Raw genomic sequence first — 27,060 nt, forward strand, 5'->3', positions numbered from 1 at the left:
ACTCTTTTCACCATCATTGCATAATCAATATTGTCTAAACCATTTTTTGTTCAATAAATTTCTACCTTGACATCCGAGGCTCATCGTCAGGACTCTGGGGTGGAGTAACCTGGTTCTCTATCACTTTCTTTCTTTCTCTGGCCTGGCATTGGGCTCTTCTCCAATACTTTCTTTTTCTTCTCTTCTCCCTCTCACTCAAGGCTTGAACTGTCTTAACCTTCCCTAGCTGTCTGTCCTCATGCCACTTTTCTCGTTGTTTCTTTAAATATGCAGCCCTTTTCTCAGGATCAGCATCACGCCGAGCCCTGTACTGGCGCTGCTTCTCGGCAGCAGATAACCTCATCTCTCTAGACCAGAAATGACTCTGTTTTGAAATAGTGTATAGCATAATTGATAGGGCTAAAATTACATATGTCATCAGGAAACTGTCATTTCAAATCACTGAAACATATCAAAATGATCCATGAAATTATTGTTTGTTAATATGAGTAGGCTATGGGGTAGAATGGAAAATATCTATAATGATGTCGTTAAGTCTAGCTAGAGTGTAAGGATTTATTCAGTGTATGGATAATATTGTTGAGTTAATCCCTGTATCATTCAACATTTTAATAACAATAGTAAAAAAATGGTTTCAGATCAGCTGACTTCTTCCCTGATAAGTGTAACTCAAATCATGCATTTATGTAATTACTACCTTATTACACTTTTATATATTATCATTTAATTTCTGTGTAGTAACAATTTAATCAAGTTAATGTTTTTTAATCAATGGACTTAATAAGCATAAACCCAGTGAACCCTTACAACATTGTCAACCGTGTTATTCCCTGTCAACTGTGTTACACTTGATGGGTAACATAGTTGACAGGTAACATAGTTGACATTTCCTCCATTTTAGGCCCATTTTAGGCCCTACAGACCTTAAACATGTCACCATATGACCTTGATCAACTTATATTTCTATGTACTTTCTATACATTTTGTTGATTATAACATCTAAGGTAAATACACAAGAAAATGTTGATAACATAGTTGATGAACAATTAATCCACTCCATATGCAGACAATCATTTTGATGAAATATTGAATAGGAGGAGTTGAAACTTACCACACTGTCTTCAGAATTCCCGCCAAAAAGGGCGTGGCATCACACATTGTTGCTTTTTTTGAATTTGGAGCAAACCATTGCTGATTTATAGGGGTTATATAAATGGGTAACATAGTTGACAAAGATTTCTAGGACACACACAAAGTGAATAATTTTATGTTTATTAAGGATTCAAATAGTTTTAAAAACACCTTTATCATGTTTTAATGATTATTTTGAACAAATAATGCTGAAAATAATATACACAAACATGTCTTCTAGGGTTAATTTTGAAGAGCAAACTTGAAATGTATGAAATCGGACAGCACAAAAACTGCAAATTCCAGTATATAATTTGCATTTTTTGATAAATAAATTAAAGAACTTGCTAACTTTCTTTATTAAAAGAAAGAGAAATATCACCTAATATAAAATTGGTCATTGCTTGAAATGATTATTTAGTCAAATTGATAAATACACCTCATGGACATGGTATGTACCCGTAATTATAGAATCACTCACATAGGCCTACTCTGGCAGTTTTTGAGATGTAGGTACATTTCAGCTGTTCATCAAACACCACCCCCAGGTTCCTCGCAGACTTAGTATACAGTTGAGGTATAGGGTTCTATTAATGTGTTGGATGGGATTACAATAATAACTAATCCATTATTGCTGATGATCTGTCCCACTTTAGTCTATTGTTATCACATCGAAAATACATTCTTTTGATATATTTCTAATCACTGTGGCATCAAAAACTTTAGCTCAAAGTACGAAAACATTTCATCAGTACAGTACACATATTTTGACATCGTTGCCAGCTTGTAAACGCCCCCTCGCTGCGCAAGCGCAAAGCGACTCCGCTCTCCCTCTCCGGCGCATGCGCAAAACTTTCGGCTTACCGTCGCAAATGTCAGCGACACGGACAAACACTGACAGAGTTTGTTTTTGCGGCTTAGTGTGAAGACGAGAAATGAGTGAATTCTCCAGCTGCGCAATATACTCCGCATTATAAAGGACATTACAGCAAAAGGAGACATGGAGCAGGAGTTTGAGGATATTGATTCAGAGAGCCGCTGGCAGAACCTTTATTTAGTAAGTAAGGCTAAGAGAGCTAGCATGCTAATGAGCCACGCAATCTGCAGTGTGTGTCGGCCAGTTTTCTGTCTTTTCTTAAACTCTTTCATTTCAGTGTCCTCTAACTCTTATTCTCCCCTTGGCTGTTTAATTGGCGAGATAGTGAAAGTGAAGCTGATGGTTTGAGGCTTGTTGTCATGTTGAAACTAAGTGTCCTGAGTGAAACTATGGCTGGATCTCAAAATGCTTTTACTAGATAGCACGCAGGATATCATAAGCTGTTTAGTCATATGCGTATCGTTTGGTGCGCTATAACAGAAGGTTATTTGACGTTGTAACTAGATCACATGGTTGAATTTTCTACATGTGACAACTTGCCGACTGTCAAACCTAGTTAATGGTCTATCCGATCAGCATTTGAACTCAAATATTGCTGTCTGGATTTATGACAGACAGTTACTATGTCTGATTTATTTGTACGCGTTTGTTTACTGTAAACGGTGAGAGATAACTGTTACAGGCTTATTATTATGATTCTGCCATCGACCATAAACGGTAGTTGCTAATTGTAGTTACTATTTCTGGAAACTGTTCAGTCTCAGTTGATGTGATTAGCATGTTTCTTTAGAGCTATTTTTTCCTGTGTTTGCTGACTTGGGCAGTATACTTATACAGTAATGAAACTTCATGAAGCCAGTGTATCATTATGTGTTGTAGATGATAACCACGTTTATTTGAAGCTCTTTACGTCATTTTCCCTCAGGAGATACGCAACCAGTCACACGAATGTGCTTTCAAAGTGGCCAAGTATCCAGAGAATCGCAACCGCAACAGATACAGAGATGTTAGCCCATGTAAGTGAGATTTATTTTTATTTTATTTTTTATTTTATTACTCAAATAAAGTTGAGTTGAGATGTAGTATTCACACTCCACATCGTCTTTCTTGTATTGATGAAACTAGACGTGCATGTTGCATTGTGTATTCAGTGTGTGTGGATTAACATAGATTTTCTACTATTGCTCCAAAAATAAGTTGACCACAGTCGGGTGAAATTAGAAAACACAGAAAATGACTACATCAATGCCAGCCTGGTGGTAATGGAAGAAGCCCAGAGAAGATACATACTTACCCAGGTGAGTGAACAGCTTTGAATCCACTGAACTGATCCGGAGCTCCTAACATGCAGTGTACTGTAGTGTTATTGACAGGAGCATTTCACACGTTAAACATCATGGTGTGTACAGGAGCTATAAGAGAGCATGGACAACAACTCGCTCCACACAGTCAACACACAAAATTCCAGTTAATATCATTATTGTTTCCAGTGTTTTAAAAAGCTTCACCTAAAAATAAAATTCTTGTTTTTAAAAAACTCTTTCATCTGCAGAACACAACAGCAGATATTTCAAGAAATGCCTCCGTGGCTTTGCTTCCATACAAGGGAAGTCGATGTTTTACCAACGTTCTTCGAAATATCTTCTTTTGTGTTCTGCACAGAAAAGGATCGCTTTTCATGTGAAGTCACTGGTGTTATAACTCCCGCTGAAAAACATTTTTTTAGGTGTGAGAGTTTAGCAGCTCTTTGTAAAGCCTTTGACAACCCAAATCTTTAGACAGCATAGATTCTTAACTATTAGTCTGCAGTCAATCTGCTTCTGACAGTTGATTTTCAGTGAGATGTTGCTGTAGGATGATATAGGCAGGATGGGGGAGGTTTGTCTATTAGCAACTAACATCTGTGGGTTGAAGCCTAGGATGCTTTTTAAAGGTCAAAACAAAAGCTATTAAATACCTCGAGTCAGCCCTTCAGAGAGGTTTTGGTTTGTTATTGCTTATTAAATGTAAATTTTGACATTACACGATTTCGCATAGCTGGCTGTTCTGAATGTGCAAAACATATTTTTAAAACCTACTTGTGCCGGTGTCTGAATAACTATACTACTGGACCCTGATCAGAGGCGTGTCTTAATGTGTTTTTCTGCCTACAAAAACAGCTAGATGGATCAGAATGCAGTTGTCTTAATTTAAGTTCTTAAAAGGCGTGAGACCTCAAGACACTGCTTTATAAAATCACAAGAGAGCATCTCTGCCAATTCTAAACAAAGGGTGACTATACTAAGGATGATCATCAAATAAAACATAGCATTGATTTAGTTATTCATTTATTTTTCTGATCTGTTTTTAATGCTCGTCAAACAAATTAACAAACACAAAAAACACTCCTGACTGATTAACTTTTGTTACTTTAAAAGGTTTAATCTATATTTCATTTCTACAGTGAAGACTATGATGTTATTTTACAATTGATTACTTTGCACTGTTTATTTCATTTGTATGTTTATGTTACATTTACTATTGCTTATAATTTGATTAATAGTGCTTATTTTATAACTTACTGATTAGATGTCTTTAACAATATGCATCATATCATAATCGTATCATAACCGTACTTATTAAAATGATATAAGTAAATAAATATTATTTATTCCTTTTTTGTGGTTGGGCCAGTGATTCATATTTATACTGGCCCTGCCAAAATTTTCACTCCGGGCCAGTAGGAAAAATGCCGGCTTGTGAACCTACCTGCACACCAAAGTTACAAATGTGATTTCAGCCGATAGAGGGCTGCTTAGGTAGCAGCGGCAGTAAAATTCGTCCAGTTAAGAGTTGTCCTACCACTAAAATAATTTTAGAGAGATTATTTTAAGGTTGAAAAACTCCGTAGTGTTGCTTTAATTCCTGCTTTTCTAATCTTTATGCATTTCAGCTAAAGCTATTCGCATTAAAGAAAGTACCATCTCTAAAAATATATTTATATAAAAAAAATTGAATTATATCTGTATTAAAAGAACAGTTCATCCCAGAAATTATATTAGCCCATATTTGTCCCAGGTGTATATGACCTTCTTCTTTAAGCGGACCACACTCAGTTATAGTATATTGAATATTATATTATATATAATATTATATTGAATAATGTCCTGGCTCTTCCCAGCTTGGTAATGGTAGTGGATAGCAGCTATGTTTTGGAAATTATATATATTTGTCAAAAGGGTGAGGGTGAGTAAAATTTAGGCAAATTTTTATTTCCTTCTATATATAAGTCTATGTTTAGACTAGTTTTCTGTCGGATGACTAGTTGACCAATTTAACCTATCCCTACCAACCATCAGGCTTTCTGTGTGTTTGTTTGTTGTCAGGGTCCTTTGAGAAACACATGTGGTCACTTCTGGCTGATGATCTGGGAGCAGAAGACCAAAGCAATTATCATGCTCAACAGAGTCATAGAGAAAGGCTCGGTAAGATTCACTGGTCCAAACCTTTTCTTTTTCTTCAAAAACATGTCTAATACCATGGAACCAGCTTCCCTCAAGTTCAAACAGTAGAAGAGTAACTTAGATGACGTAGGTCATCACATTAAATTTGAATATGTTCCACAAGACCTTTTGTTTACTGTCTGTAACTGTCTTATCTTACTCTTTCCGTCTCTGTTATTACTGTATCTCTCTAAGCGAGATGATGGAATAATTCAAATGTGTATTTAAAAGTGTTTTATGTGCTATTATATATTTATTTGGCAAGTAACAAGTTAGTATTTCAAGTGCAAATCACCAAGTATTTATTTATTTGGTAAGTAACTATACATTAAGAGGGAAAATGTTTACTAGGCTAAGGAATAACCTAATGAATCCTTGGCCAGATTTTATTTTTATTTTTTTGAGTGTTGCTGTTAGTGGGTGTATCTAAAACTTCTAGGGCTAATTCTAATGCTTTGTTCAATCAAAAGCTGACTCAATGTCAGAAATATAGTTCTCAACAGGGAGGCCCCAGCTGACTTCCAAGGGGGTCTCAGGATGTCTAATTTAAAATGAGACAAAATGAGCATTGAAATACTAGCTTTGAATAGCATTTGCATTTTAAAACAACTAAAAACCAAGATATTTCTTATTTGTCCATAATTATATTAAATAAACACTTTTCCAGTTAATATCAAGCTCTGAAATATTTTCTTGGGTAGACATTTTGAGTTTTTGCGAGCAGAAGGGGGGGCTTTGAATTTTGTTGTTAAATACAGGGGGGGGGGGGGGGGGGGGGGGTTTGGCCTTGGAGTGAAAAAGGTTGTGAACCTCTGATCTAGAGAGTTATGTGTTTCAGACATGGAATTCTGATTTGAAGTTTTGAATGATCATAAGAGTGTAAAAAATATTCAAGAAGGGTTGTATGATGGTCAATATACTATGGTTTATGCTTGTTAAACTTCCCAACAACATATTTGTTGTAATAACACAAACAGGGTTGTAGCGTTTTGTAATGTATTATGAATGTGTGTCTACACATTCCTTAAATGCAGGAAAAGTGTGCACAGTACTGGCCCACACAAGAAGAGCGTCAGATGTCGTTCCGTGACACCTGCTTTGTGGTAACTCTAGTGTCAGAGGATGTGAAGTCATATTACACCACCAGAGTGCTGGAACTCCAGAATGCAAATGTAAGTTTTTCCAAGTCACCACTGAAACTTGCTCACAGAATCCCCATTTACATTAAGCCTTTACATGGATATTATTAGTTTGTTTTCCTGCAAGTGCATTCTACTTGCAATTTACCCGATGCCGTCTGTTTTTTTAAAATAATTATTTTACTCACTCAGACAGGGGAGACGAGAGAGATCTACCACTTTCATTACACCACATGGCCTGATTTTGGTGTCCCAGAATCCCCTGCCAGCTTCCTGAACTTCCTGTTTAAGGTGCGGGAGTCTGGCTCTCTCGGGATGGACCAAGGTCCGGCCGTGGTCCACTGCAGTGCTGGAATTGGGCGGTCTGGAACATTCTCTCTGGTCGACACCTGTCTTGTCTTGGTGAGCTTGGTCTCAGCTAATAAAAAAGGATAATTCCTGTATTTTTATTTTTTTTAGTTTGTTATTTGTTTTTAATGATTTTAATTAATGATTTACTCGATTCATGCTTTACTTTTAGTGTCTGTTCCCGTGATGCATAGACTTCTACACATCCTTGTTTTTCATTTCTTTCATCACTGATGTTTTACAGATGGACAAAAGGAAAGACCCATTGGCATTGGACATCAAAAAGATTCTTCTGGACATGAGGAAGTACCGGATGGGTCTGATCCAGACCCCCGACCAGCTGCGTTTCTCTTACATGGCTGTTCTGGAAGGTGCCAAGTACATTATGGGAGATTCCTCAATGCAGGTATATGATAGTGATGAACATCACGAAAGGGAGCTAATCCCAACCGAATCACCATCAACTGGGCCTTTGTCTAGACTTACTGTATGAAATTTTTTGACGTGCAGAAACGGTGGCGAGAGCTCTCCAGAGAGGACCAGGAGCCCCTGTCAGAGTCCCCCCCGCCACCGCAGCCTCCTAAATGCACAGAATGCTACAACGGCAGCAAGCTGTCTCATCCGGACGACGGCATAGACACGAAGACATCAAAGAAAACGGCTCTAGAGACTCCCAATAAAGAACCAGAGAAAGATGCAGGAACATAGTACGTATCCAGTGTCCAAACATTCATCAGTTCTTTATACATCTTGATAGGGCTGGGCGATTCATCGAAAAGTAATCGAAACTGACATTAGGAAGTTCTAAACTACGTAATTTTTCAATGTCGGTTATTTCGATTACTTTCCCTTTAATATCCATGTCGACGCGTGCCGCTATACCCCGTTTAGTAATCACAAGACTTTTAGTCCAAAAATGTGCATATTGTGAGAAATATAGATATACTGAAACACGTTTACTTCATATTTCTTTAGACAGACTGATGAGTTTTAAGCTCCGTTCAACTATTAAAAACTCTGTCTGTTTCTTTCACGTGACACCTCTTATGACGGCAGGGTCCTAAAGTACACCCGATTTCTCACGACACATGCAGACAGATGATTTGCTGATTTGTGTTGCGTTTGTTCTCCTGTCTTCAGTGGCAGAGGAAATGTTTCCAAAAAATAACACAAAGATGTCTATTATTCGAAATGTTCAATAAATAACCATAAATACTTTGTATCTTCTTTGATTATCTAAAAATAACATGAGATAAGAAATGTTTCATTAGAAAAAATACCCCACCTTTAGTTGGGCATATTTACACTACAAACCTTGTCAGTGATCTACGCGGGAAAAAAACAAAGAAAAATAAACGAAAACAAAATAATCGTTCAATAATCGTAATCGAGAGAAAATGTTCAATTAATTGAAATTTTGATTTTAGGTGAAATTGCCCAGCCCTACATCTTGATAGTTTTTGTCAAGAATCATCCTTGAGGCTACACGTACTTGGCATGTGTGTATCAGTAAATCTTTTCAGTGTTAACTTGAGGTTTGAACCATCTGTGACAACACATTTTGTCATTCGCTTGGTTTCTTGGTCCACACTTCACATGATTGGATTAAATATAAAATAGGGTTGTCTGATTTGTTTGTTTGTTTTCTCTCTCCAGTGCTTGTAAGAGAAAAAGGAATGAGAAGCTGCCCAACCCTACACAGAAGAGTCAGAAGCAGACAAAATCCAGGATCAACGACCCTGACAAGAAACGAAAAAGGTAAAACTGAGTCATTGAGTCTGTATATGTCTGGTCGTGTGTATGTCATATGATCCCACACATGTCTCAATCCAAACTGCTCTCATATTTTGAGTTAGTGTCTTAGATCTGATGCATGTGCTTCAATACACTCATGAGTTATGAGTCGGGTTGGGTATCGTAAGAAACGATAACACGTAGCACGTTGTCATACAGAAATAAGCAAGGCTCAAGTCAGCGGGTGTGTTTGACTTTATGCGGTGCTGCGCGGACCGGTCTCCTTGCATTAAGGCGGAAGTATGGTCCGTCCGTCCGTCCACGTCCGCATGACACAATTTCCGTCAGCAGAAGGGTCCGCGGTCGTCCACACACCCCGTCCGCGTGGAGCCCATTTTTTGAGACCGCTCAGACGTGCCGTGTACAACAGCGCATGCGCGAAAACGTGCCCTAGTCCACTAGAGGTCAATGCACACACAGAAAGTGTGCAGTGTGCCGTTGTCGAAGAATGATACAAAACCAACACGCTGAAACCGAGAACAGTAATCTTAGAAGCATATCCTTCTCCATACTGTTTGGTTGTTGTTCTTGTTGTCTTGCGGTTGGCTCGGATTGTTTGCAATGGCGAAAACACTTCCTCAATCATTCATTTGTAGTGGGTCTGTAAATGACGCGACTCAGCGCTGCCCTCTGACGGTCTGGTAGAGCACACATACTCATTTGTATTGCGCATGTGTTGAACTCGGACGTGCTGTGCGGACGCATTTGTGCGCGAAACGGACGCGGAAAGTCAAGCATGTCAATCTACAATGACGCAGAAGTCGCATGAAATCTGATATGACCGTTCAGACTGAGGTCGCATTGCGAAACATCAGACCTGTGTCTGATTTAGGACAACATATGGAAGTGGCTCAGATCAGATTTAAAAAGATCGGATTCCATGTGGTTTGTCCTGTTCACACTGTCATGCAGTAAACAGATCTGGGTCACATATGAGCAAAAAATCTGATTTTGGTGACCGTGTGAACGTAGTCTAAGGCTTTGTTCAGACTGTCACCTCAAATTCGATTTTTGTGCATATACGATTGAAATCTAATTTAAATGATTGATTGTCCACACTGTGTATACCAACTGTTCAGATCCGATTTCAGTGTCCCGTGGTGCTCTCTCATTTTTTGCAATATCTGATTTGGTTTTTATGGCAATGACAGGGAGCATTGAACTTCATGCGTCGCTGTGCAGACCGATCGTTGTATGACATCGCAATACCGCGAGAGCGATTCCACAGGAATGCTGCTTTATATGTATCTTTAATGTATCGTATCGTAGGCAACGTATCAACGTATCATCATAATGTATCATTCCTTTTACGATGCAGTGCGATCCGATTTGATTCGATATAACACAATGCGATTCAGTACAATACGATGCAATGGAAAAATATGATGCTATGCAATTCAGTGTGGTACCCCTGCTAAAAAAAACTATAGAACTTTGCCCCAAACACAACAGAATATTTTATGGATTTAATGGTTATAATGGGGATTTTATTGGTTTTAATGGACACTTTAATGGTGTCTACTGGTATGTGAAGGATTCTATTGGTGGAATGTTATCTGGCAGATGGGAACCAATAGAACACCATTAAATCCTATTGGAATAATGGCCAAAACACAATACAGAAAGGCATTTTATTATGGTTAACTGACTTTCACAAACAGGTCTTAACCTGGAGGAGGTATCGGAAGCCCTCGTTCTCTGTAAATCCTATAGACTTAACATTGCGACAAACTTTGACAGGTCATAGCTCCGAGTGAGGATTTTGTTCAAACGTGAGCTACCACGTTTGAAGAGGCTGGCAAGTAAAAACATACCTCACAACGGGTAGTAATTTTTACCCCTGGGGTGTAAGAGCCGCCTAAAATTGCCCCATAGATATATAATGGTGAAGGAAATGCCCATAGACTGCCATTTATAAATGGCCCAAATGGAATATCTTCGCAGCACAGTGTCATAGAGACAAGCACCTGCTCATTTTACTCGGGGAACCAATCAGGCTCTCAGGATCACCATTAAGCTATCAAACCACGGCCTAGCAACCATTTAGAGCACCTTAGCAACCGATCCCTTAGACCGCTGTTATTAAAGGCCCAGATAGATACCTTTGCAGCGCAGTGTCATAGAGACATAGGTGTGGGTTCATTTCACTCATGGTTAGAAGTATCATCAATTGGCAGATGCCAAGCTACTCCCTGGCAACCAAACAGAGTACCTTAGCAACGGTTTATTAAGACCTATATCTCTGCATCAGAACATTGTAGAGACATTGTACATGTTTTGAGTATATTTGTTTGTTGCTCAGGCACATAACGTAGTTTGATTGCCAACAGCCAATTTTAATGATTTGAATGCATGATGGGCATGAGTCTGCTTAAATTCCTCTTTAGCTTCGGCTGTCGCCGTAAGAAAAATAAATGATACGGGGGCGCGCCACACACGATTACATGCTGCCATGTGTGTCACCGTGTCCAAAACTTGTCAATATATTTGGTTTGTCGGACATCAAGCAGCGCTGCTCAGACCGATAGGTGTGTACCGCAGGAGAAAGCATCTGTCATTAATTGCGCTTGTGTTAGGTCTGCGCAACGCGCGCATAAAGTTGAAAACATAATAAATCACAAACTTAACATTACTCTGTTGTGCTGAGAGAGTGTGCGCTTTTCGTACGGGTTAACTCTAAACAGTCACCACATCATAATAATGTATGAATGCTCTGGTCCGGATAGTAAAGTGATAGGCCTACTGCCATGCGGGGGAGTGGGACAATGGCACTGTGAAAAAGGCCTGATGCCCGGCCTGCGTTTTAATATATGGTAATATATAAATTAGTTCAACTGTTAAACACTTTTTGCTTCATTTTTTGGTGGCTCATGCTCTACATGTTTTTGACTTTTTTTGTTTGTGAACTCTCATTTTCGTTTTCTCGTTATCCCCATTTATATCTATGGTGCCAATGATTAAATTACTACTATAGCTATTGTATTCTTATAGACTGAGTCACTTAATTTTGCTCTTAACATGCACCAGATTGCCGCATTTACCTTTAAAATATGCTAAATTTTCTTACGGGGAGCATGCCCCCGGACCCCCCTAGAGGAGAATATGTTTAGCCCCATAGTCTCACAAAATTCTGTGGGAAACACTGGGCACACGTTAAAACAGTGTATTGCGTTAAACAATGACTGGTTGGGTAAACTGTATTTTAAATATTAAATTTGTGATCAGCAGACAGTCAGATAATATACCATAAAACAACAGACTTTCAAGTTCTCAGAACTCAAATAGGCTACAAAAAGTAGGAAAGTAGCGAAAAGAAAAGTTTCATTAACAGTATCAACGATCAATTTTGTGCAGGAAAAAAACAAAACAAATGAAGACTTGGAAAAATGTGGCATTAGTGTTTATTAAACAATGACTGAACAAAGATCACATTTATTATTTTTAGATTACACACTCACCTCATTCACAGCCTCTCTCACACACTCACCTCATTCACAGCCTCTCTCACACACTCACCTCATTCACAGCTTCACTCACTGCTATTTTTTTTTTGCTCCTCGTATCTTCATGAAACTTTTCAGTAGGGCTGCAACAACTAATCGATAAAATCGATAATAATCGATAATGAAATTCGTTGTCAACGAATTTCATTATCGATTAGTTGGTCTGTGACGTCACTTGCGAGCTGCGCAGTTACAAATCAAGCGCGTCTTCTTCCCTTTTAAAATTACCGTTTTAGATGTGTCTCTCCGTGCAGCATGAGCTGCGCAGTTTTAAATATCAGACGTGGTTCTCCGTGGATGCGTCTCTTTGTGCAGCGCGAGATGCGCAGTTTTAAAGAGCAGGTTTCAAGGTTTTTGTAAGTGTCCTAATGTTGTATTAGAGTCCCCAACAACATGTTCAAATGCATCAAAGGTAAAAAAACGGTGCTATTTTCTTAAAATAAGCATTTAGTATCTATCCATTTGTCAAAGATCCCTAAACGATTCCTCCGAAGCTGTTCAAATGTTCTGCTTCTCTAAGCTCCTCCCTACGTCCAGTGTGCTCCGATTGGCCAACTGGCCCAATCAATTGTGATTGGTCTTTCTTCATACACTGCATGTCAGAAACGAAACGCCCATTACCACAGTTCATATCTCAGGAAGGTTTTTGTAAACAAAGACGCTGTGTGTAAAAATGGCATCAGTATTACCATATCACAAGTTTTTATCTTGATAAACGTATCTTCATAAACCATTCAGACTATTGTTTTCTGTTGATCTTTTTTTGTCATAGCTGTGGGAGAACAACAACGGCTCTATCCAAAAGTTGATCATTACTTTGATTATACAGAGAGGAGTAACTGAGCAAGTTAGCGAGAGCTTCCAAAGATAATGCACACACCTTTACATAATAAAATGATATAGTGCTGCAGTCCGTTTTTAAAATAATGACAAGCAAACCGTTTTGTTTGAAGGGGATCGTGACCACAGCTAAACTTTGCACACTTGACAAAACCATAATGTGAGACACGTTAGCAAAGTGCTACCGTGACTAAACGATAAAGGGATACAGTTTGTACAATACTACGACATGTAGAACGACAACAGTCTACAATAACCGCCACATTATTAGGTAAGAGTTGGATAATTAAAAATGTAACACTGTTAACTTATACGTTGTTTACCTGGAAACCTAAAGCTGTACTAAATATACAACACGGATTAGCACAATGACTTTAACGTATATTGTAAGCACTCAATTTAACATGTACATATAACGTATTTATCATACTTACAGCTTGTGGTTCTGAGACGCTTGTTAGTCCAAATAAAGTTGGTATTGACTTTTCTTTAAGGGTCTAGCGGCTGGCAAATCCCGCGTTGAACTCGGCAAAATTTGAGAAGCAGTCGTCGGTAAAATGACGAGCACATAACACAAGGTTGGAATTGTACTGCAGTGGTATCGTGGAAAAAAAAATGTAACCAGTGATCCTTCACATCATCATCCTTTGGCAGCGAAAACAAAGTACATTTGCGTTCACAGCACAAAACACAGCGTCCCCTCGACATGTTGTATAGGCAACACTACCTGAAGTGCTACTGGGCAGGTCAGAGTGTTCCTGTTTCGCGGGAAGGCGGGGATTGTGCTGATGCATTACACTGTGACGTATCGATGTTACACTCAAAAGATTCGAAAGCCTAACGATTTGTTTGGGCGGTTCGGAGTTGACTCCTTACTTTGAAAGCCAATATCTTAATTTATCATGGACTTTTTGGAATAACAACTTTGCAGATCGTCAAAATTGAAGGAAAGCTACGTTACACACTGAAATGCCGGTAATTTTATGAGATTCATGAAACCTGCTCTTTAAAGTCACACGTGTCTCTCCGTGCTGCACGAGGTGCGCAGTTTGAAAGTCACACGTGTCTCTCCGTGCAGCGCGAGGTACGCAGTTTTAAAGTCAGACGTGCCTCTCCGTGCAGCGCGAGGTACGCAGTTTTAAAGTCAGACGTGTCTCCCCGTGTGGCACATGTTGCGCAGTTTTAAAGTCAGACACGTCTCTCGGTGCGTGCGTCTCTCCGTGCAGCGCGAGGTGCGCAGTTTTAAAGTCCGACGTGTTCTGCATGCATCTCTTCAAGCTTCGCAGTCTTAAAGTTTAAAGGGGAGAGGTGTTTTAAATGACAAAATTAAAGATTATATTAGTAAAACTCAATTTGTGGCGTTTGCACTTTGCAAAGTATATAATAGGCTAAATACCCTGATTTGGTGGTTTATTTAGTTCAGAGGTGGGTAACGAAATACATTTACTTGAGTACTGTACTTAAGTACACTTTTTGAGTATTTGTACTTAAGTATTACTTTTTCTGTTTACTTTTTACTGTACTTCACTACATTTGAATGACAAATATCTCACTTTTCATGGCACAAAAAAAATATTTCCTTGGCCGACCCTCTCCTCGCTCCCACGTTTGGGAGAGACTATTGTCAGTTGCTTCTAATATGACACACATGAATCAACTCACCAGGTGTGTTAATTATGGAGACATTCACAACATTTTGGGAGAAGGCTAATGAGTTCAGTTGTGTATACTTTTCCCATATCTGATTTACTTATTATAAGCAAAAGATGTAATTACATTTTATCCGATTAATCGATTAATCGAAAAAATAATCGTCCAACTAATCGATTATCAAAATAATCGTTAGTTGCAGCCCTACTTTTCAGGGTGATGATGTAACAAATGGCTCTTCATATTAGTCGTATTCCCCGAATTGTACTTCACCGCAGTCTGGCTGTGTCTGCATATTGTTTTTTGTCTGTCCGTCACCTTTTCTCCTTTCTCGTTTCTTGTCACGGGAAAACCGAAATGCTTCCACACATCCGATTTATAATTCGCTTTAGCTTCAACAATTTGTAAATCCGTTTCTATGCCACTAGCGGCATCCGCCATTTTCGCTCAACTTGATCTGTAGCGGATGGCAGCAGAGCGCAGAGGATGATGGGCACGCATGGGTTGTTGGGAATTGTAGTTCCCGCTTCCCTCAGCTCGCTCCATTCGGCTGAAAAAATTACACTTTGCCTGGAAGATCTATCGTCATGCGACCACGATAACATCGAAAATGCTATCTCGATACTTTGATATTTACAATACCGTTACATCCCTAATTATTACTATTGTCAGAAAATACTTCATTCCTAAATATGGACTACTAAAACTCTAAAAACTTCAATAATATAATAGTTTGTATTTAATAGTTGTGTGTGTTGTGTTTTATGATCCGGTTTATGTTATGGTTGCAGTCTGGGCTGTATTTGCTGTACGTGACACAGCGAGTGCTGCCGTTGGGAACCCCCCCAATGAGGCAGCAGTGGTGTATCAGCAGGATTTCTGTAAAGCTTGTCCAGGCTTCTGAGAATCCTCAGGCTGTATGTGAGAGCCAGACTCAAGCCTTGTGTGCTGTGATGTGCTGGTCTGAAGCTTACTGCTGCTGTCTCGCTGTGTTTTCATTTGGCCTCTTAGAACTGAGCCTCAGCATGGTGTGATGTTTTCGCTTTTTATTAATTTTTTTCTGTGTGTTGATATTGACTGGATCTTAGTTTGTACCTTTACTAATTTAAATAAATGAAAGGTAGGTCCTAAGGCCTGTAGGTTTGTTTTAAATGTACCCTGATGGTATGCTTTATTGCGGTATGCTTAATTGCTGGTTTACGTGTAAAGTGTGTGTGTGATGATAGAAACTTTATTGACACTTGATGGAGATTTTTAATGTTCTTGGCATTGCCTCAATGAAGTAATTTGCTTGAATTAGAAACGTTTATTTTCATATAACCTGGTGGGTGGATAGCACTTGTGTGTTTCTGAAAGCTGAGGTGCGAGTGTGTTTATGTGCCGCCCGCCAGAGCTGAGCACACAGGATGCATGTGTAACAAGACCTTTTTTTGTTTAAAACTGTATGAGTTGCCTTTCTTGCGTTCTACCCCTTAATCACATCGGAGTTGGCCAGCATTTTTTTCCACTTTATAGAGCGCATCCATGGGGTTCTGGAAGTTAAAATCCCATCTGTTTTCTCTATAGAGAAAATTATTTTCAGCAATTATATAAAAACACCTCAAACCAGACCTGCTAGGTTAAAGGTAGGGTAGGCTACCAATAGCAAGATCCCACCCTCCCTTCTCGGCAAAACCACACCTCCTCCAAAACACATCAACGTGCTGATGACAGAAGATTGGCTGTTTCTCTTTGGACTTGCGTTCTTGTGGAGACCGGTCTTATAAAGGGGGTGTGACAACATAATTTGTGCGTTTAAAGGGGGTGTGACAACTTAATTTGTGCATTTGCGTGGGTAGGGAATATGGGTGGGATACAACTTGATACTAGCTTCACCTTAAGATCATTACGAAAGAGTTGCCTACCCTGCCTTTACGCAATTATAATTTACTTTGTAACCATCATTTTTTTCAGCTTTAAAATATTGCAAAAATGGAAATGGAGCTAGATGGTACCAACAGCTGTGACCACCTATACCCATAATGCTTTGCAAACTACATATGCTTTAAAATTTAAGTTTGTTTGCTGGTTGATTTGGTTAAAAGAGCTGTCAACATTAGCGCGTTAACACATGCGATACATTTTTTTCAGATTAACATGTTAAAATATTTAATGCAATAACGCAGCATCCGTTTATTTTGTCATCCTTTGTATAGCGTTACATTATATAATCATGCTCTCATTCATGTAAAGGCCTTTAAACCATTTAAGCGCGATTTAAAACAGTTGCATGACGTGTTCAGCTAAGATAGACAGCTTCAAGCTATGGGACGCGGCGCAACGCGACAGTACCGTCTGGTGTAAGTTATACAGGCTAAAGGCTGCGTAAGTGAATCTCTGTCAGACAGCCAGTAGTACTAAGTTCTCTATCGTGCTTGAATGAACAGAACCACACAAGATTATGTCAGAAAGCCCGTTTTGTCTAGCAATTTCGTAAGCACAGATTTCAACGTGTTAAATAAAATCCTAAATGACTGCAAAGAGTTGTGAAAATGGGAAAGGGCGTCAGCTCTTAAAGGGGTGGCATTCTTAAACCTGCTGCTGTGACTCCTGTCACTAATGTTAATAAAAGAACAAAATAAAAGAGGAAATCAATGTGTTTTGTAGCTTTAATTCTGTATTTAAGTTAGAATTTAGCATTATAGACTGTAAAGTGTTTGAGAACTTAATTCAATTTCTGTATATTTCCTACCTGTTAAGACACGATAGCTCTCAATTATACTGTACTTCAATGTTGAACTGCCATAATTAATGTTAAAATAACGAAAAAATAATCAGTTGCAGTACTAATGTCAAAATGTTGGCTTTCATTCATAAATGATGCGGTTAAAGTAATCTGTTGTTTCTACATTAATTTGGAGATTAAATGTTAAATTATTAGAATGTAAAAGTATATTTTAAAAAAATCAATGTTATGTGCGATTAATCAGATAATCTTTTTAATCGATTGACAGCACTAGTTTAAAGCTATACTGTACATGTACGCAAGTATGTGCAGTTTACCAACACATAATGCAATGTGTACTTACTAGGGGTGTAACGATACTTCGTATTACGATATTTCGCAATGCAAAAATGTTACGATGCGCATCGTAGAGAGATGGGGATATTTTACGATATGTTTAATTCTATTCGTTCAGCAGTCAAGACGCTACATACTATGCGCCAGCGTGTCACGTGTGCTTATCTCGGATATGCGGTAGAGAGAGAAGCACAAGACACAAGTATGTGATCTGCATGATTGAAGAAATGTAATTCAGTTTATGTAATATGTCTTTTTGAAAGATTTTTCTCATTCATTACTGTCTCAAGCAAAGACGGCGCAGCTTCAAAGAGACACGAGCCAATAGCGCTTGAGCGTGAGCTCTGTCAGAGCGTTTCATTGGTTGAATGTACTGAATGAACACGCCCTTCACTGAACGAATGAGTCAATTGAGTCAAAATGAGACTGAATGAACTGCTGAATGAATATTCTCTGTGTTACAACAATGCATATCCAGTAGTTAATCAACTTTTCTGAAAAATAAAGGTAATGACCTGGTTTAATTTAATTCCAAGGTAAAGTAAATTATGTCGAAACAGTTAAATCTTTGTATGGAACATTTAATTACACCAATTAAATGAGTTAATCCAGATAGAGTTTAGTAGACTAATATAATGTAGATTTTGTTGACTAAAAATAGACTAAAGCTATGATAAATTATGATGACTAAAACTAAATCAAAATTTGCTGTCAAAATTGACACCGATCTTAATTCTAATTTCAGTTAAGCCTTAAAATGTTACATTTTTTTATTAAGTTGTATGTGCAACAAAATAAGTTACTGAAATTGTTAATATTTTGAAAATAAATGTTGTTTGAATTTTAAATTTGGTTCAAAATATCGAGATGTGTAATCTAGGGGTGTAACGGTTCAAATTACTCACGGTTTGGTCTGTGTCACGGTTTCGGTTCGGTTTATGCTATGTTCAGGGAAAAGGGACTACTGACAAATAAAAACAAGAACAAATAATCAAGCTACAAGTAACAGCACCAATAAAACAACAGAGCAAAGCAGAAAATGAAATAAGATACTTTATACCACGGGGCTGTTGAATGCTTCATTCTGATTGGCTGACGAACGTTCGACGGGTGTGCATTATTTTTCAGTTAAACGCACACCTATGAAGGTGTTCCAGGTCTGCTGACCGCATTACAGTTCCATATCACTTAGCCAAGTTTAGCCTACTGTCCGCCAGTGAATATGTATCTAACAACAGACAAAGTGACTGGCAAATTCCATTGTCTGAGAAGAAATAACTATTAATATTTATGGACAGCATGAACATTTGAACAACAATGGCGAGAGCACTGTACAGGACTGTTCAGATGAAAAACTAAAGCATATATCAAAGGTAACGGCAAACTACATGACACAATCAGCGGGTTAAAGATAAAACACGAAGCACAAAAATAACAACAACAACAACATGTTAAATTCGTCTGTGGAATGGGTAAACGGGACTTAAAACACACAGCAGGAAGCTTTCTATGCCACTGCGAGAACCGCAGCTGGCGCAGAAACCTCCGTGTCACTTTTTTCTCTTAATACTTTTCTTATACGACAGGGGTGTTAAATACGACGAAAACAAATCAAATATAGATACTTGTCTTTTCACTCTCAGTGAAGCAAACGCGTGTGCACGTGCACTGTCTGTCTTCCTCTCGCTCTCGGAAAACTGCATATGCAGCTCAAGCAACGCCTTCAGATGAGATGCGTAAGAAATTAGTCCTACCAGAAAGAGCATTCCGGGACAAATACCATACAAATGTCTTGAGATAAAACATCGTAACAACGTCTTGTGGTATCGGAACAACGTCTTGTGGTGTTGTGACCGTGGTATAAGCGGAATAATTGACTCCGGTCCGTTCAATTATCGAAAGTTAAAGCACACCCGAGGTGTACTCCGCTTCGCGTCGTGGCCGCATTACCACCTCGGGGTGTGCATTAACTTTCGATAATTGAACGGCCCGTCGTCAATTATTCCTTACGTATATATTATACCTTTTAAGGTAAAAATGGATTAAAGTAATCAAATAAAACATAACATTGCATATGTACAAATTAAATAAAGACAAATCATAATTGAAGTTACAGAAGCTATTGAGTCACAAGCAGTGAGTGACTTACTTGACTTTTAACAGACAGCAGGAATATGCTGCTGTCGCTTTAAGAGGAATGAAACGGATCCAGTACACTGATACTGTACACATGCGTTGTTTTTCGTCCATTTCGTCCGTTCACTTAAGACATAACCCACTATGTTTGTTAAGATACTGGACAAGAGGGGCATGTTGACCTACTTCTTGTGTGAATTTGTCCGTTTAAGCGCTTCAAAGACAACTCAATATTTGCGCCATGTCTGAGACTTTCCTTATGCGCGCTTTGGATCTTCTCACAGCGCGCAAGCGAGTTTTCTTCTGCATCATCTTGCACTTAAATGTTTAAATTGACAAGGCTTGAATGAGTGTAGTTTAAACAGCAACATGTGCTGTTCAGGTCTCACCTGTACTCGCGCGCTGACAACACCCGGGTGATGACAGCATAAATGACTGATCATATTACAGCATACATCAATCCTATTGAAATTTGTCTACGTTATTTGATTTGTTGTAGGTATTAAATGTGTATCTATCGACAAACATACATTAGCTGAACTTTGTCAGTCTGTTTTATGCATTATAATTTTTAACGAACCATGCGTCGTCAGATTTAAGATGAGCCGCGGTCCAAGCGCGTTGGACCGTGTGCCGAACCGTTGGTGGAGAACCGTGCGGTTCAATTATTTACCGAGAACCGTTACACTCCTAGTGTAATCGTATCGTGAACCCAGCATCGAGATATGTACCGAATCGTGAGCTGAGTGTATCGTTACACCCCTAGTACTTACTCTGAATTGTAAATTGCACTCAATGTGACATGTCAGAACGCAACGTTGTGAGAATTTAAGAATGTTTTGCAATGCTTATGGAGGAAATAAATGGGAAAACTTCCAGAACAGAGGCTTCAGAAAAAAACGGAAGGGTTTATTGCAACAGCAGTAAATAAATATTCGTCCAAATACTCAGCATTACACAAAGTCAGTCAGATCAGGACAATCAGATAAACAAAGGTGTTTGAACACACCCAGCAATACATGTCGAAACAATTCTATTACAGCTGAAATAAGAGGTTATAGGATGTTATGTCCCTGTTGCATGGTGGGGGATTAACTTCCTATAATTCCTAATATTCTGAGGCAGTGCTTGAATGAAATGATCATGAATAAATTGAATGTCTCACTTAAGAGCACTTCACCCAGAAAGGTACTCACCCTCATGTTGTTCCAAACCCAACACTTTTCCTCTGTGGACCACAAACGGAGTTCATGCTTTTCCATAAAAAAAAGTGTTTTCACGTTAAAGCATTATGACACAGGAACCAATAGCGTTTGGTGGCACTAATGTCATTGATTTTGACCCACAGAAAAAAGGTCATACCAGTCTGGAACTACATGAGTAAATATGACCGTTTTGTTTTGAATATAACACAACTGACTTGATATTCCGTGACTCTCGACAGAGCAAGAACAACCAGCGACTCAACCTCGTGGCAACCTCAGCAGGAGACCTCCATCCCATAGTGCCCCCAAGTTTTTAAAACCGTTTACAGCATGAACTTTAGGAGAAAAGATCTCCACCCGGCAGTCGGCACAACAGCACACACCAGCACTACTGCAGTGGAGGAAACTCAATGTCAAGAGCATAGCGCATCGCCACGGTTTGGATTGGTTTTAATTTCGTTGGACCCGTTTTGTCTTTTTTTATTCTTTGCCTTTTGTTTTTGGTAGAAAAAAGCAGCAGGATCTGAAGTAGGCCTATGCATTTCGAACGCTGTTTATACATTGTATTTTTAGACAACCTTTTTTCAGAGGCAAAGTGAAATGCTCTATTTTTATAAGAAATTACTTGAAATTTCCTCTTGAAATCGTATCTGAGGGCTGTATTTAGCCCCTTTATTCAGTTTGTGAGATTGTTTGACGATGTCTTATGCTGTAGAGTGCTCACATTGTGTACATAGTGTACCTTATGAGATGTAAAGAAATGAATTGTACAAAATGTTGAACATTGTATAGACACACCGAACAAACCAGCAGTGTCTAATATTAAAGAGTCTTACTTTTCTTTACCCAAGAGTAGGATCCATGAATTAAACTGGTATCATTTAGTTTCTGTAAAGATGAGCTGCTTCGTTCTTATTCCATTATTGATTTTGGGGTGAAATGAATGACATGTTTTTGTAATTCCTGCTATGAAGGGACATGACTTTATCTTTTATGTAAACATGGTATGATTGTGTACATTCAGTGTTTTCACTTTGTACCACACAAAAATGCCAATGAACACAAAACTGGTCCCAGCAGGTTTGGAGAAGCGTCACATTACAAGAACTGTAACTGTAACTCTGCTGGGAAACTCAAGTGGCAGACAGCCAAGCAGATTGTGTCATCCACTAGTGGGAGGAGAGAGATGAGAATAGCACATCAGCATGACATGATGGGAAAAACGACAACACAAAGGTTTTGGATAAAAAGCCATTTATTTACAAGCCAAATATCTATTCCGAATGTGTCAAGGTTGTATATCAGTCCATAATGGTTAGACTGTTGCAGAGCAGATCAGCCGGCACAGATATTTCTCAGGTGTGCTTTAGAAGATAAGAGGTGGGATACCGCTGCCGAACAGCAGACTCCATGAGGGAGGGACCCTCCACTGCACAGACCCCTGTGTCTGAGAGGAAACAAAACACACACAATGCTGAAGCTACAGAGAAAAATCTGACTTTTTTATTGTTTGTACACAGTACCAGTCAAAAGTTTGGAAACATTTATACCTTTTAAGAACTAAAGAGTAGCACAGATGTAACTGGGAATTATGTTGTGACTAAAAGCATCTTAAAATAAATACAAATGTTTAGAATCTTCCAAGTTGCCACCCTTTCACTAGAATTTGCTAAATTGTGGCATTTTATCAGTCAGCTTCTAGAGGTCTCACCCTGAGTAGCTTTTTAAACGGTATTGAAGGAGTTCCCAAGCTATTCAGGGCTCTTATTGGCTGCTTTTTCTTCATTATTTGGTCATCCATTTCAAAAATATTTTTGTTTTCGAATGAAATAAATTGATATGTTGGCACTATTATATGTTTGTCTGCAAAAGTAATTTTAAACATTTAACCATACACCTTGAGATTAAAAGGAAACATTCCAGTCAAGCGTTTCCAAACTCTTGACGGGTACTGTCTATTTCTCTAACTCTCAGTTAGGTTCTGTTTGATCAAATAGTTTCTGTGGTGATGTTTTCTGAATAGCAAACTATTTTTTTCTATTCTACTTTTATAGAATTTAGATACATCAGATTATAGACCGGTTTCACAGACAAAGCTTAAGGCCAGCCCCAGACTAATGTTTTTTTCCAATGCATTTTTAACAAGCGACTTAAATATCCTAATTTAACTCTTAAGTCTTGTCTGTGAAACCGGGCCAACACGTGCAAGTTCACTCATTTTACGATTTCCAGCTCAATAACTTACAGGTTTTTCTAGCAGACGAAGCCAGTCATTGAGATGGTTAATAAGCATGAAAGCATCAGCAATGTTGTCTCCTTCTGAACAGAAGATCAGAGCTACCGCCATAGAGATGTCTTCAGTGCAGCTGAGAAAGAAAAAACCTCTCCCATCAGTCATTTTTAGATGTTTTTTTATAAAAAGTGCTAAAAGTGAAATGGATGTTATTGTTATTCTTACGTGAGCTAAAATGAGTGTGGCATCAAGTGTGTGAAACAATTACTCAATTTCAAGACTTTCCAAACACACAGGACTGTGACAGGCATGCAATAGATACAGCAAATCTTGTCTGAGATTTACAGATCTGACACTGTCGGTTGCTATTTTGACATGCATGTCACAAATGCCTTATAATAAGTTGATGTTTGATAAATCAACTTTTGTTAGAATTGCAAGACTGAGAAACAGTGAATTCTGGTGTTTACCAGTCTGTGTAAAGGGCTTTGGTCACCCCTCCTCCAGGAATGTAGAGCCGCTGCTCCGAGTCAGGTATGTCAGGGAACACACTGATTCTCTCCATCTCCCTCCAGCCCAGTTCCTCTACTCTCTGGCCCTCCACCTTCTGCAGAGACGGTGTCAGCAGGTACCGCAGAGAAGTGCTGCTCAACATTGAGACAAAAACATGCATCACACAGCACAAACATCCAAATAGACTTGTTTGCAAAGGGTGAAACATATACAGTAGACTAGAGTATGATAGAGACAGCTGGACCAGTAAATGACCACCCAGAACAGGCAAAACACAACCTAGAATTCCCTTCAAGCACCAGAACAACCATCATCAACACGAGCATCACGGTGTGGGTGTGTGGAGTACCATTAACATTTTCTAAAGAACAGAAGGTTAGTTTAAATTTACATTTCATTTGCTCTACAAAAATCATTTGTGATGTTATTACCCAAGAAGCTGTCGGTCATCTCTCTGATAAGCATGACTGCTGGACAGCAGGACCGTTTTGACCAATCCACAACTTTTGATCCAGGAAACAAGCGACTTTCTAAAAGATCTGACTTTTGTCTATGACAAACAACAAACAGCATCGGTTAGTGCACAAACAGCATACTGAACTGGAAAGACTTGTTGCCTTTACAGGCAACCACTAACCTGGATGATGGGTGTCCGTATTTGCAATACGACCAGTTTTAAGTCACTGTGGGAGTATACTTCACAGAAAGAAATTCACAACATTATCTTTTCATTTGCATTCAAAAATGACTGATATACACGGTTGAAGCTATATTGTTTTATTACCCTCTGCATTAGTACTAAGTTGGGAGGCATCTTCTGCAGATGTAGCGTATGGGTTATTCCCCGCCATAGGAATGAGACAGTCGGTGTGTAAGTATCCCACTTTTGGCATGTTCAGTGTTGAGATTATGAGATCCAAGGCGAGCTGCCCCACATTCCCAACAGACACTGCAGGCTATGTACATGTAATATAATAAAAATACTGCATGTAAAAGATTAACGTTACTGACTGCGGCAAACATGACCACACGCGCACTCATGAAGTTACTTAATATACAAACCGCATTAAATAATCAACTTACCATAATCAGAGTAAAGCCTTTAAAAGAAGGATCACCACTCCCCGTCGAAATGAACATTTTTATAAGTTGTATCTGCTTTCGATGAAAATGCACAAAACAATTTTGGATCTGTAGTGATTTTTACTTTCTGTTTACACGGTGTGGGAAAGGACCTCACGAGGGCAGCCTTGATGCCTGAACAAAAACCTTCGAAACGGAATGCAACAAAAATTGTGACAAAACAACCTTAATTCGTTTCAAAAGTATATCTATAATATGTTAACATATTATTTATCTTTATTAGGGGAGGCGGATGAAAGTATTACTTTGAACGTTGACTGCCGTTTAAACTGAAACGTGTCAAAATAAAGGTCCTTCATGCTGTCACACGATATGTAATTAAAAGTGAAAAAGAGTCATTTTTGTAATATTTTTTATTTTTATTAGCATTTAATTTATTGGATTATATTATTTATATTTTACACAATCACATTATATGCATGTGACGTGAATTGCCAGCTGCACGTGCTTGCGTCTTTTAACACAATTAAGGTAAGGTTTGAATTAATTACAGTAACATTTTATTCAAGTTATAAAGCAGGGCTCTGAAGTGTTATCAAAAGTTTGGAGTGAGATCACATCTGTTGGGAGAGGAGCCATTCAAAGTTTCAGCAGTATGGGATCAGAATTGTTGCAATATTCTGAATAAATAAACTATGATCCGCAAATAAATATAGAGAGTTTCACAAACATTTTTTAAATCCACATATGCACAAAAAGCGAACCATAAATATATGTTAGACGTTCCACAAAAAGAAATGGAATTCACAAATAAATACAATGAGATTTGCAAATAAAAAATATTTACAAATTTATTTCAATGGCATTTATTTGTAGATCACTTTCTGCACATTTGTGGATCGCTTTCTGCACATTCGTGGATCGCTTTCTGTGCATTTGTGAATCGCTGCACGCATTTGTGGATCAGTGCACGCATTTGTGGATCAGTGCACGCATTTGTGGATGGCTCTCTGTGCATTTGTAGATTTTGAAACATTTCTAACGTCAAAACGCGCACACAATCCACAAATAGGTGGACTCCGCCCACTATCTACGCAAGCCAATCGGGTAACTTCCGCTTTTGTTGTCCAATAGGGCACGTTCTAACTTCAGCCAATCACGTTTTGTTCTGCACTAAGATTCAGGGAGCTAACATGGCGGTTAGTGGCGGTCTAAAATGCGTGATATACTAAGAAATGTGAATGGCCTCTTCTTTATACTACTCAGTAATGATTGTTTGTGTTTATATGCATTGTCCATATGTTAGTAACAAATGACTGAAACGTTTATGACTTGATAACAGCGTGCACGGACTGGGGTGGACAATCCCGGTGACTGGGGACTGATTTGGTCTGCTGCAAGCCAGCCGTTTTATTGTCTTTATGTACCAAAGTGATAAATTCCGATTTTGGCATTCGATAAAATATAATCTGTTTCCCCGATACTGCATGGGTAAGCAGCTAGTTCGCGCCGCACACTCAGCGTGGCGTGGAGTTTCAAGGTGCGCAGCGTTTGAATTGCAATGCGCACTGCAGCTGTCGGTGTAGGCTACTACCAGTATAACGATGGCAGAATTAACGTGGGGGAAATCATCAGCACTGTGAATTTCTATGTCATTCATAATTCAAAATAAAACGTAATTTAATCAGTCATCTCTGTTTATCCCATTTTTGAATGATCTCTGCTGCTGTGGTTTAACTGTTCTGTATACTGTCTAACTCTTGCCACAACAAAGGATGCCGATCCTTTGACTATGATCTTGTGCACACAATATATTCTCAAATTCACACAGCAACCCCAAAAGTAAACGATGTAGGCCTAGTAAAATTTGTGTTTTCGAACCTTACCATAGTAAATATTGGTATACAACTGCAGATAATCAATTTACTGTAGTTAATAATAAGGGTTGTGGCAGTGCTCTTATAGCGTGTTATACGATATACGTCTCCATTTTTCCTGGTGCTAAATAAATCAATATTGTTGGGTTATAATTATGTATATATTGCTGCCTTTTAAATGACACATA

The 27,060-nt window shown here is 38.6% G+C and overlaps 2 protein-coding genes across 2 annotated transcripts; one reads left to right on the forward strand and one right to left on the reverse strand.

The window, feature by feature from the left end:
• The first annotated feature begins 1,990 nt into the window (after positions 1-1,990).
• Positions 1,991-22,299, forward strand: ptpn2b (protein tyrosine phosphatase non-receptor type 2b). The gene is made up of 10 exons (XM_057355095.1): positions 1,991-2,188; positions 2,934-3,024; positions 3,206-3,306; positions 5,374-5,472; positions 6,525-6,662; positions 6,822-7,031; positions 7,222-7,383; positions 7,488-7,684; positions 8,634-8,735; positions 21,406-22,299. Exons 1-10 carry the CDS (start codon positions 2,132-2,134, stop codon positions 21,464-21,466), a joined length of 1,218 nt encoding a protein of 405 aa, XP_057211078.1. The 5' UTR covers positions 1,991-2,131; the 3' UTR covers positions 21,467-22,299.
• A 104-nt stretch (positions 22,300-22,403) lies between these two features.
• Positions 22,404-25,236, reverse strand: psmg2 (proteasome (prosome, macropain) assembly chaperone 2). Its single transcript, XM_057355096.1, has 7 exons — positions 24,996-25,236; positions 24,697-24,868; positions 24,550-24,608; positions 24,344-24,462; positions 23,870-24,043; positions 23,412-23,532; positions 22,404-22,613 (listed from the first exon to the last, which is right to left on the reverse strand). Exons 1-7 carry the CDS (start codon positions 25,050-25,052, stop codon positions 22,533-22,535), a joined length of 783 nt encoding a protein of 260 aa, XP_057211079.1. The 5' UTR covers positions 25,053-25,236; the 3' UTR covers positions 22,404-22,532.
• Between the last annotated feature and the right edge of the window lie 1,824 nt (positions 25,237-27,060).

The sequence above is a fragment of the Triplophysa rosa genome, linkage group LG16, assembly GCF_024868665.1.
Source record: "Triplophysa rosa linkage group LG16, Trosa_1v2, whole genome shotgun sequence".
In the NCBI taxonomy this organism is placed as follows: Eukaryota; Metazoa; Chordata; class Actinopteri; order Cypriniformes; family Nemacheilidae; genus Triplophysa; species Triplophysa rosa.